General features: G+C 42.9%; 1 protein-coding gene across 1 annotated transcript; it reads left to right on the forward strand.

Moving 5' to 3' along the window:
* Window positions 1–950: 950 nt before the first annotated feature.
* On the forward strand, window positions 951–9,276 carry FASLG (Fas ligand). The gene is made up of 4 exons (XM_025878116.2): window positions 951–1,476; window positions 2,048–2,093; window positions 6,678–6,734; window positions 7,992–9,276. Exons 1-4 carry the CDS (start codon window positions 1,141–1,143, stop codon window positions 8,384–8,386), a joined length of 834 nt encoding a protein of 277 aa, XP_025733901.1. The 5' UTR covers window positions 951–1,140; the 3' UTR covers window positions 8,387–9,276.
* The last annotated feature ends 3,084 nt before the right edge of the window (window positions 9,277–12,360 follow it).

A 12,360-nucleotide genomic window follows, 5' to 3' on the forward strand; every position in this document is an offset into this window, starting at 1 on the left:
GAGTTACTGGCATATAAATGGTATTCGAAGCCAGAGAAAAGGTGAGGTCAGTCCAGATAGAGGTCCCATCTTTAGTAAAAAAACAAACCAATAGGACAATAGAGTTCCCATTTTTACTAAAAAAACAAACCAATAGGACAATCAGTTAAATTTGAATGTCAGATCAATGACAAATAACTTTTTAGCATGTTCCACCTGATGTTTAGGACATACTTATCCTAGAAATGATTTCTTTATGTGAAATTCAAATTTAACTGAGCACCATGTGTTACACCTGACAACCACATCACAGGCTGCAAACAAAGGCCTTTAGGGACCAGAGGGCCATTGCTGGAGGACCTGGTGTGTGAGGCACAGTGCAGGGTGGGGCAGCTCTGGGTGCAGGGGTTTGGCTGGCCTCTAGAGTGTCCAGGATTCTAATGTTTCAAAAACATGATGAAATAGATACATTTTAATGTGGACTATCCCCATTTTAAAAGGGGGCAACAGAGAAGAGAAAAAACATAGTGAGGTCCATGGGTTCCATAGGGCATATCAGCCACTGGTTTGCAACCTCGGATCTAATCCCTGGAGAGGGGATGGGGCAGATTTCTACCCCATAAATTACAGTGCTTTGCAGTGTTAAGGGTAAATAGTACTCGGGTGTGGGCAAAGGATAGCAGCAAGGGATTGATTGCCTCATGCAAAAGGTGAGATGTGGACGCGACTCCATAGTCTTGCCCCCCAAGACCAGGACACCCCCCGCCGGCCCCTCTCCCGGCAGCCGGCTGGTGGGCAGAGCCCACAGCGCTGCGCCCAGCTTTCCCCGCGCTCGCGGGGGCCTGAGAAAGATCAGGCGACCCCACCAGCGTTTCAGCCCTGCAGGCTTTCATCAGAAAATTGTGGGCGGAAACTTCCCGGGGTTTGCTCTGAGCGTCTTGCCTTTGAGGCTTCTCAGCTTCAGATGCAAAGTGAGTGGGTGTCTCTTTGAGAAGCAGAAAGAGAGAAGGAAAGAGAGAACGAAAGAGAGGTGTTTCCCTTGGCGATGGAAACTCTATAAAGAGAGAGCCGGCTTGTCTTCTCTCGAGCAGCCAGAAAAACAGCTGTGCCAGCCTTGGCCCTGACACCTTCGCTGGGGGCTAGCCCGAGGAACCGGCTGCCATGCAGCAGCCCTTCAGTTACCCGTACCCCCAAATCTACTGGGTGGACAGCAGTGCTAGCTCTCCCTGGGCCTCTCCGGGCTCGGTCCTCCCGTGTCCATCCTCTGTGCCGGGAAGGCCTGGGCCGAGGAGGCCGCCGCCGCCGCCGCCGCCAACACTACCACCGCCGGCGCCCTTAGCTCAGCTGCCGCTGCGGCCGCTGAAGACACGGAGGGACCACAACACAGGCCTGTGTCTCCTTGTGATGTTTTTCATGGTTCTGGCGGCCCTGGTGGGGCTGGGGCTGGGGATGTTTCAGCTCTTCCACCTACAAAAGGAGCTGGCTGAACTCAGAGAGGTAAGCTAGTGTAGACAGCTCTGCTGCAGCGGAGGCCCGAGGGATGCCGAGGCCCAGAGGGGCCGTGGCCTGGCTTGCAAAGTATTTTCTAGTTCTTTCCCCCACCCCCGTCTTAGAAATGGATCATTCTAGTCGTTCTATTCCAGAGGCGGAGAAACGGAGGCTCAAATGAGTCAAAGGAGTATTTGCTCTCTTGTAGAGGATCAGGGCCCAGATAGGAATGGCACTTAACAATTCTTCCTTTCTCGGTTGGCAAGGCCACCTGCTGAACCCCTACTAGAGGTTAGTGATTCAAGAAAGAAAAGGAATTTGGAGTCTTGCTTAGAAGTGAATTTGTTTAAATGAGCAAAATAATTTCCCTGAAAATGCATAAAAATATTATAACTATTCCAAATCACAAAACCAGGGCATGGTGAGACATGATTGCATGACCAGAGTCTGAGTTAGGAGAGGTTCTGAGGTTCCATTTCCTTCTCAGGTTTATTTGGTTTGTTTGACAACTTTGCCTCCTCTAGCTTAAAGAACTTCATATTTATTATGCATCTTTTTTTTGGTCTCTCTCTTTTGCCAGTCCACCAGCCAAAGTCCTAGAGCATCATCTTTGGAGAAGCAAATAGGTGAGTCTTTTTATGTGTGTATATTGAGTTTCTAAAGACAGTCCTCATTGCTGAACCATGTTGGTTGAATGCCTTGAATTCCATCCCATTCTTGGACACATGTATACTACAAAACAAATCCTGGCTAATTCGGAATCTTTGCTCATTTTCATTCCTTGAGCTGCCCTAACATCGAAGTGAATTTAATCATTCAAAATCAGTGTAACTGAGTACTGCACACAATTCAAATAATTTCCATTCGACTTTGGAAAGAGACAACACATATACAGCTGGCTCCAGGCCCGTCCCTTCCTCAGGCCTCCTGGTTTCCATGAACAGGGCAGTGGCTGTAACTCCCAGGGAGATGGGGGGTGTAGGGGACAAAGACAGATATTCCGGGAAAAGTCGTCTCTTCTTTAAACTCTCTGAGAGATTACTCAAGAGTCAAGCTTTACTTAAAAAATTTTTCTAGGATATATTTAAGCTTTTATTTATTTATTTATTTATTTATTTATTTATTTATTTGGCGGGAAGGGGCAGAGGGAGAGGGAGGGAGAGAATCTTAAGCATGTTCCACACCCAGCACAGAGCCTGATGCAGGGCTCCATCTCACGATCCTGAGATCATGACCTGAACTGAAATCAAGAATCAGATGTTTAACTGACTGTGCCACCCAGGTGCCCCTTTAAGCTTTTAAAAAGTATGCAATTAATCATCCACATTAAGGTTGTTCTTTTGCACTCACTGGCAGTCTTGGGGGCAAGACCTTAGCCATTTCTCAAGGGCTATTCCAGCTTCCCCCACAAGGGCAATCATGAGCTACCTTCAATAATAAAAGAAAGCCCTTTTATGAGATTCAGGACTAGGGAGGAGATGAAAATGTTGAACACTGACCTTGTGTGAAGTTTCAGGTCATAGTTTGGAAACTATGGGCCGGTAGATTTAGGATGCTCTGGTTCATTCAACTAAGATTCACTGAACTTTGGATTTGATAAGAGTTGGAAGGGAGCTTGGAGCAAACCTGGTTCAGTCATCTCACTTTTTGGAAGAGAAACAGAATACCAGACAGATTAGGGGATATGCCCTAAACTGCTAGTGTGGAACTGGAGCTAGAAGCACAGGCTCCTGGTGCTTTGTTGCCTACAGGGCTTTCCAGCATATGGACTGGTGCCCTATGAAAGAGGGAAATTTCCATCTGTCTATGATGTCCATGGAATGAGAAATAAAGATGAGAAGCAAGATGCCTCTGCAAAGACAATAGGTTAATCTTGGGAAGAAAATGGAAGACAGTGCTGGCCATCCATTGGTGGGGGAGCCTGTTCCAGTTTCTCTTATGTGCCTATTGTAGGTGACCGAAGTCACCCTCCTGCTCCAGAATGTAAGCTCTGGAGGAGCCATCCCTTGGATGCTCTGGTCTCTAGTTCTAGGTCCAAGTCCCTAAGTGTTAGAAAGTCCAGATGTATTCAAGCAGGGTAGAAATACTTGTTAGAAAAATAAAACCTTAGGAGGATTTCTAAAATAAAATAGCTTTGAAAATCAGTGGAATGTGGCTGGTGAAACAGGTCCCTAATTACTCATCTTTCACCCACTCTCTGGGATCATTTTAGCGATTGAAAGTCAAGTGAACAGATGAGTCAGGTCTACCTCTTCCAGTAAACAAGTATCTTCTTACCAACCCGGATGGACCAGAGATTGGTGAATTTCCCCATGGAGAACAAAGTAGCAACTTTATTAATAGGAAAAGAGATGCAAATCAAAACAAAGGGATATCCATTTTCATTCATCCCGTTAGTAAAGATTAAAAAAAAAAAAAAACAGATTGGCAAAAATGTGAGAGAAAAATTTTGCTTAAACGTTAGTTGACAGCCAAGGAACCATGTAAATTGCTATAACTTTTCTGAAGACCAGTTGGAAAAAATGTACCAAAGGATTAAAAGTGTTAATTTACCGGGGCGCCTGGGTGGCTCAGTTGGTTAAGCATCTGCCTTCGGCTCAAGTCGTGATCCCAGGGTGCTGGGATTGAGCCCCATATTGAGCCCCTTATGGAGCCCCAGAGTGGGCTCCCTGCTCCTAGGGGAACCTCTAGAGCCTGTGGAGCCTGCTTCTCCCTCTCCCTCTACCTGCTGCCCCTCCCGCTCGCGCTCACACACACACTCTCTCTCTGTCAAATAAATAAATAAAATCTTTAAAATAAAAAGTGTTAATTTACCATGTAATCTCATCACTAAGAATTTATCTTAATAAGATAATCAGAGATATACCCAAAAACTCATAAATAAGGGTGTTCATCATTTTCTTATAAGGCTATTTATAATAAACAAGTCAGAAGAAATATAAATGCCTCTTAACAGGAGATTAAATACATCATGGTATATTCAGAGGGCATCATATGCAGCAAATGAAATCCATATAATTACATTTAAGGCCATGGAGATTGTGTGTTCTATATTGTTAGATAAAAAAGACAAGTTATAAAACAGTATGCTTAGTATAAATTGACTATATAAGTGTATGTGCATATTTTTATATTCTTAGTAAAGAATTAGAAGGATTTATACTTCAACAAATTAACAGTGATTTTCTCTGGGATGTACTATCATAGATTATTTAAACAAACTTATTTGCTCTTTTTTCATTTTCCATTTTTCTACAGTTAACCCATTAAGTCTTTTATTCATTCACAAATGTTCTTGAGTGCTTCTTTTGTCCCGGGCTGGGTGCTGAGTGTTGGTGATGACTGAGAACAAGAGAGACAAGGGTCCTGCCCTTAGGGAGCTCTTAGCGTGCAAGAAAGGGTAAACAAAAGCAAGCAAGCAGACAATATAATTTCCAAATTGTACTAAGCGGGATGTAAGATAGAGTGGTCTGGAAAGTCCCCTCTAAGGAGGTGTTGTGTGTGCGTGCGTGTGTGTGGGGTGGTGTGGGAGGATAGGGGAGAACATTCCAGCAGTGAGAATGGCATGTGCAAAGGCCCCGGGGGTAGGAAACATTCATCACCGAAGTGTAGTATCTATTTCCAGTTTATTTCAGCATTTATCCAGCAGATATTTTTACTGAGGACCCTCTATGAGAATCACACTGTGCAAGGCTCTGCGAGGGATAGAAAGATATGCAACCTGTGGTTCTCTGTTCCATTTCCTGTCAGTACATGGCTGAATGCCAGACGAGTTGCACAAATGGTTTGTGGTATAGGAATGTAGAGGAGACTCAGTTTTGCCTTTCCTGTTCGCTAACACCTCATTCATGGTGGGTGGTCTTGGGTGGCTAAAGAGGTCATGATTGCTCAGGTCATGCTCTCAGCTGATGGCGGCAATCTCACGCCACAAGGGAGTTTTACAGGCTAATCGCAATGAGCTTGATGTGGATGAGGGCTTTTCTGTGAATCTTTCTTAAATGTCTTAGCTGAATTCATTAGCTAAGTGGTGGCTCTCTTTGGTTAACATATTTGAAGTCAGAGAAATAATGTCTACTTTGGGAACTATTGCCTATTTTAATGCCTCCAATTTAATTTAGCAAATATTTACTGGTCACATGCCCTGAGTTAGAAACTGAGCTAAGTACTCTTGCGGATTAAACATATAGTAGGAAATTTGCCATTTATTTGGGGGGGGGGGGATAAGGCAAGCTATACAGTTACCACAGAAATGGGGAGCCAGGACCGACAAAAGAGGTAAAGGCAAAGTGATTCTAGGTTTCAAAGGAGGGAAAAACCATATTCGATTAAAAAGTCCTGGGAGGATTTCCCCAAGAAAGAGGTATTGCAAGTGGTATGTATAGGGTTGATAGGAATTTGCCACAAAGATCTGTTTGGAGGGCATTCTGGGCAGATTAACAGCATGAGCAAAGGCATGGGGGCTGGAAGCTGGGTGTGTTCAGGTTACATCAGAACTAGTGTTGTGCAGCCTTGGCTGACGTGAGCAAGCAGAGGAGGTGAGGCTGGACAGACAGGCAGAGATCATGTGGCTGGGGAAACTTTTACACAAGTATACATTCAATGGGGAGCTATTCAAGGCATTTGAGATCTGAGGATGATTAATTTGGGCAGATGGTTGAATGCCACTAGGGGGGAAGATCTAGGGGCCAGGAGGTGAAATCATAGTCTTCTTTGGCCTCTATCCTGTGGAGTCCTAGAGGCAGCTGAACTGGAGTAGAAAAAACCCTAATTTGAAGCCAGGAGACTTGAGTGTCCATCCTATCCTGACATTGAGTAGCTGGGTCTTCTTGGACAAATCACCCAACTTCTAAGCTCATTTAGCGATCTATAAGGTGGGACAGTAATCTCTATCTCACAGGACTGTGGCAAGTTCAAATGCAGTAACTGATATGATAGCTCTTTATCAATCAAACTTTTTATTGTTCTTTTGTGACATAATTGTGCATATGTCTGTCTCAATTTGGTTTATTTTTTACCTCTTTGATTATGAAGTACATGTTGCTGTGAGTTCTACAGTCTGGACTTGAATGATTAGTATATATATGTTAGACTGTTGTCATTTATGTTTTTCAAAAAAAATCACTTTTATTTAAATGACCAGTTCGGAGTCCCAACAAAAGAATAGTTAGTATCTCATTTTTACATATATCTTTCATCTCTCTATGATACAGGTCAACCCAATCCACCCTCTGAAAAAAGGGAGCTGAGAAAAGTGGCCCATTTAACAGGTCTGTATCTGGAAGGTACATGGGGCTTGGGAAAGCCTTTGACAGGAAGAGTAGCTGGTTGGGTACTGTGCTCAGAGAGAGTTGCTACTTTCTGGTGACAGTATTTAACACCCAAGAATCGTCCCATCTTTCTAGTCAAGTCAACCTCGCACCCATACTGAGCCCCTGTGCTAGTCTAGGCCATGTTCTGAACTGGCAAAATGGAGCTGATTATGACATGACCCCCACCCAGGAGGAGCTCAATCTTTTCAATCATTCCAAAGACCCTTAGAGGATTTGGGGCATGGGTTCAAGAGGTGAGATCTGGAAAGATAGGGAGTGATCAATTATTTTAGTCAGTGTTTTTCTGGTTTTCTGGAAGAGCTTCACGCTGCTTTGCATGAGTAGATGGAGGAGTGAGAAGAAGGACCCAGTCCTGGCACTGGTGGACTTCCTGCATGTGGCCAGCTAGTGGAGTGAAGTCATTTGAAAGCAATGTGGTGTGAGCATTCCCAGGGTACAGTCCATGAATATCTGAAAAGTGGATAAGTATCACAGAAAGTGGTATGCCACTGTCCCTGGAATTATTTAGTCAGAGGCTGTGGAATGATCCAGTTTGGATCACCAGATATTTATTGAACACATGTTGTGTGCCGAGCCTTGTGGACATGTAGATTAATAATACATGGTTCCTGCCTTCAAGGAACTTAAAGTCTAATAAGGAAATACAGGTACATAAGTGATAATTTCAGTACTGGAGAGTGTTCTCTGCTTAAGGTATGAATATACTGCTGTGGGGACATAAAAGAAAGGGGATTTTAGCCCAAAGTGGGGGTACTGAAGACTCTTTAGTATAGGTGAGGAGTGGACCACATGATCCCTAAGGGTTCTTCCCAACTTTAGAATTTCCTTGGGTTTCACTTTTTTCCACTTGCACTTTGGAGAGAACTCAAAACCTAGAAGTTTTGGTGTTAGTTCTGAAGATCATAGAATCTCTGTTCCAGAGAATTAAAATAATCTCAATAATGTCTCATTGTAATTGATTAGGATATATATTATTGTCCCAGTTGTGTAGATGATAAAAGTGAAGCAAGCAATTTGATAGAGGTGTCACAGGAATTCAGTGATGGATCGAGTCTGATCCATTAGCCAACTCTGTATGGGCTATGTCATTTTGGTTATTTGCTCAAGGAAAGGCCCACAGTTTTGCCTTGGAAGCTTCATTTGTTGGGTGCATGAGCATTCCTGGCTGAAAGCTCCTCTCTGGTTTGATTTCAGGCAAGCCCAACTCAAGATCCATCCCTCTGGAATGGGAAGACACATACGGAATTGCCCTTGTCTCTGGGGTGAAGTATAAGAAGGGTGGCCTTGTGATCAATGATACTGGGTTGTACTTTGTGTATTCCAAGGTGTACTTCAGGGGTCAGTCCTGCAACAACCAGCCCCTGAGCCACAAGGTCTATATGAGGAACTCTAAGTATCCCCAGGATCTGGTGCTGATGGAGGGGAAGATCATGAACTACTGCACTACTGGCCAGATGTGGGCCCGTAGCAGCTACCTGGGGGCGGTATTCAATCTCACCAGCACTGACCGTTTATATGTCAATGTATCTGAACTGTCTTTGGTCAGTTTTGAGGAATCTAAGACATTTTTTGGCTTATATAAGCTCTAAGAAAAGCACTTTGAGAATTCTTTCCATATGGTTCCCTGTTACAGGCACTGAAAATATGGTCTTGAATGAGAGTCTTCTTAAGCCCACTTGAGGTCAAGTGAGAAGACATGAGCCAAGAGTATCTAGAGACCACAGGGTCCAGCAGGTCTATACTTCCTCACCTCATGGGCCAGCCAGGAGGGGGAGTATGACTGAAGAACTTGAGACTCTGGGCTGCCGTGTGAAAGATGCAGAGGCAGGAAGAAGCAGCTACCAGAGTGTTCTACACTCATTTTAAGTGTCCAAAAGCATTTTGGCACATTGAAAAGGACACCTGTTAACTCACCTCTTGGGGTGGGTCTACTATCTACTATCTACCTCAGGGGAGGCTGTCTTTCAGATCCATGGATGTGACGTGTGTGTATAAGGGTTGGAAAAAGAGGACTAGTCTTGCATGATAAGCTTAAAGAGACCAAAGGCCAGTGTCACACTGGAAGTATCTTTACTTCTAAAGGCAGAGCTTGAGCCACCAGGTGATGCTAAGACAGAAGTAAGGGGGATCTTTTGGGAAGTTGTTCTATTCCCCACACAGCGTGTACATTTCCAGTGCAATTTTCAGGGTATGTGTGTGTGTGTGTGTGTGTGTGTGTGTGTGTGCATGTGACTAAAAGAGTTATGTAAGAAGAGACAATGTGGAGATTGTGAAGGATATGTTAGGAAAATATGGGTTGCATTTAGTGGTAGATTTTGAATACTTCTTGGCAACTGACTCAGTTGTCCTCAAAATAGTCCTCAAGACTCTTTAATTGTCAGCTGTTGATGCTGTTTTCCTATAATATAATCAGTATTTATATACATTTTGTGTATTTTAATAAAAAGAATATGTGTAATAAAAATTATATTTTAGAATACAGGTCAACATTATGAATGTACTTTTTGGAAATCACTAAAATTTGGGTTTTTTTTTTTCCCTTATTATTTCTTTCCTCCATGGCTTCTTCACTCCTTTTGCCTTAAGGCCACGTTAAGAATTCACTGGAGTGAGAACTGTGATGCATATCTATTGTTGCCAGACACATCTCTCCCCCAGTCTCTTTCCATTATCCAGAGTTTTTATTACCTATGTATATTTTTTTAAGATTTTATTTATTTATTTGAGAGAGAGAGAACAAGAGACAGAGAGCACGAGAGGGAAGAGGGTCAGAGGGAGAAGCAGACTCCCCACCGAGCAGGGAGCCCGATACGGGGCTCGATCCCGGGACTCCAGGATCATGACCTGAGCCGAAGGCAGTTGCTCAACCAACTGAGCCACCCAGGCGCCCCTTTTATTACCTATATTATTGCCAATGCTAAGCTCACCCAACTTTCAACAGGTTTGATGACAACTTCCCCCAGGCTCCTCCAGGAGCAGAGCCATAGCATAGTGGAAAGGGCACTGACTTTGGACTGAAAAACCTGAACTTGAATCTTTGCTCCTCTACTTTCTAAAAGCAATCACTGGGTGAGTCACTTGACTTCTCCTGGACAAAAATGACTGATATGTATATCAAGTATCTGATACATGGCGTCTATCATTTTAATAAGCCACTCTATGAGAGTCACTTCTTGCTCCAGAAGAAACCACTGACCTGAGGCATCCATCCAAACACCTGGTTTCTTAGATACTCCTGTTCTTCCCTCACAATGACCTTTTCCTTTTTTTTCGACTACTCACTACCATAGCCTCCCCCTAGACTTTGTCTTTGTTAAAAACTATGGTATTTCCTTTACAATTTGATTTCAGACATCTTATTTTCCCACCATCTCCTATTATTCCAGCTCAATTGCTCCAACATTTTGTCTCCTAAAATGTGTCTGTTTTTACCACATTGAGACCTCTGATAAACTCTATCATTTCCTTACATATCCATCAGCTCCGTCTTATTTTCACTCCTCTCTCTGACAAGCTTAGATTCTACCCTCTGTCATTACAATCAGTATCTTGGAAAATTTCTCAATTCCAGAATATTCTGTGTCCCTCACTGTATTCTCCTTGCAAAACTCCCGTTTCTTTTAAGCTGGAGTCCTACAAGCTGGATGTTGCTTAGAGAAAAATTAGCCAAACAGACAGACTGGTTTCAGTTTATTTTTATCTATCATCTACCTAAATCAATTACTCTTTATCACTGATTTATTTCTATCTTTTGATTGATTTGAATAAGTAATACATGTACATAGTACAAATTTTTTTTTAAAGATTTTATTTATTTATTCATGAGAGACAGACAGACAGAGAGAGAGAGAGAGAGAGAGAGAGAGGCAGAGGGAGAAGCAGTCTCCCAAGGAGCAGGGAGCCCGATGCGGGACTCGATCCCAGGACCCTGGGATCATGACCTGAGCCGAAGGCAGACGCTTAACCATCTGAGCCACCCAGGCGCCCCCATAGTACAAATTTTAAAAGGCACACAAAGATATAGGATGGCAGTAAGTCCTCTTTTCACTTTTCCCATGGCCCCATTTCTGCCCACAGAGACTATCACTGTCTCCTTATGTAGGGTTCCAGAGATGGTCTATATGTATGACATCAATTTACATCTGGGTTTCCCAACCTTGGTTCTATTGACATTCTGAGCTGGATAATTCTTTGTTGTGGGGGCTGTCCTGTGCACTGTAGTATGTTTAGCAGTATCTCTGCCTTCTAGCCACTAGATGCTGGTAGCATTGTCCTCTCCTCCATATGTGATAACCAAGAATATCTCTAGGCATTGCCAAATGTGCCCAGGCTGGGGATAGGAAGAAAAAAATCAGCCCTGCTTGAGAAACACTGCTTTATATTAGTGATCACAGATCTCAAATGGACATTCAACGCTGCCTACCACTTCTTCTTCAGTTCCCTGCCAACCATGTTTTTCCATTGTTTGAGACAGTTACATCATATCTTTTCCTCTTGCAAACCCCTCCTCCCATTATGGAACCTCACTTATACCACCAGAACACACTACCCACATCTGCACGATCTCTTTCTTTTATCCTTATAGTGGAAGAAGAGGACCATCTCTTCATTTGTGCACTAGATCCATTTCTATTCCCCTACTTTGCCTCTTTCAAATTGTTCTTCTCTCTTCTGGATTGTCAAATCATCTCTGTCTATGAAGTGATTTCTATCAGCATGAACATATGTTCAAATATCCTTTTTCAATAAAAGACAGCCCAGCCCAAACCAAAAAAATCCCAAACCTTTCTTTACCTTTCCTCTTCTCCAGTGATGGTTGCATTTCTCATTTTCCTGGTAGAGACAAACATCTGAGAAGGTTGTCTCCACACACATGGGCTCCTTTCCTTAGCCAGGAATGGTCTTCTTCAGGCTCCTCGTGTGCCTGGCTTCTTCTTATCTTTCAGGCCTTAGTTTAAATGTCACCTCCTCATGCTTAGAGCTCCTCTCTTTCTCATTATTTTATTTCTTTTTAGTTCCTTATTAGTAACTAGCATAACTTGTGGTTATATTATTTATTTGACCACTTAAAAATGTTTTTCCACTAAAATAAAGTTCCCCAAACAAGACCTTTTCTGCTTTGTTTACCACTGTATCCTCAACACCAAATCCAGTGCTTGGCATATATTAGGAACTCAATAAATATCTGTTGACTGGATAACCTTAATTATAAAACAAATGTTTCTTAATTTGGGTTATGTGTGTATGTTTCTCAGAGTAGTGAATATATTCACTACTAGTCATAGTGTTGCCTCATGAATATATGTGAGTGTTTCTCCAGCTTTGAGTAGATTATCTAATGGGAATTTGAGGCTACAGATGGAAAAAATAGTGCATCCTCATTCTTAGCACTGGAAAGCAAGAAAAATCTATTTGGTGTCTGGCATTACCAGGAATTATTCAGGATACTGTTGAGGGAAACTACTGGGTAACTAAAGCTGAACTTGTCACTGAGAAGATATTCAATAAATATTTGTTGAATAAATTAATTAACAAAACAAATGTCCAGGCTGGAGTGTGTCAC

Source organism: Callorhinus ursinus, unplaced genomic scaffold (genome assembly GCF_003265705.2).
Source record: "Callorhinus ursinus isolate GAN/ISIS: 27379988/994484 unplaced genomic scaffold, GSC_fseal_2.0 scaffold13, whole genome shotgun sequence".
Taxonomy (NCBI): domain Eukaryota; kingdom Metazoa; phylum Chordata; class Mammalia; order Carnivora; family Otariidae; genus Callorhinus; species Callorhinus ursinus.

Coding starts and splice junctions, on each gene's coding strand:
- FASLG (XM_025878116.2), top strand. CDS start 1,141: ATGCAGCAGCCCTTCAGTTACCCGTACCCCCAAATCTACTGGGTGGAC. Junction 1,477..2,047: donor AGCTGGCTGAACTCAGAGAG/GTAAGCTAGTGT, acceptor CTCTTTTGCCAG/TCCACCAGCCAAAGTCCTAG. Junction 2,094..6,677: donor ATCTTTGGAGAAGCAAATAG/GTGAGTCTTTTT, acceptor TCTATGATACAG/GTCAACCCAATCCACCCTCT.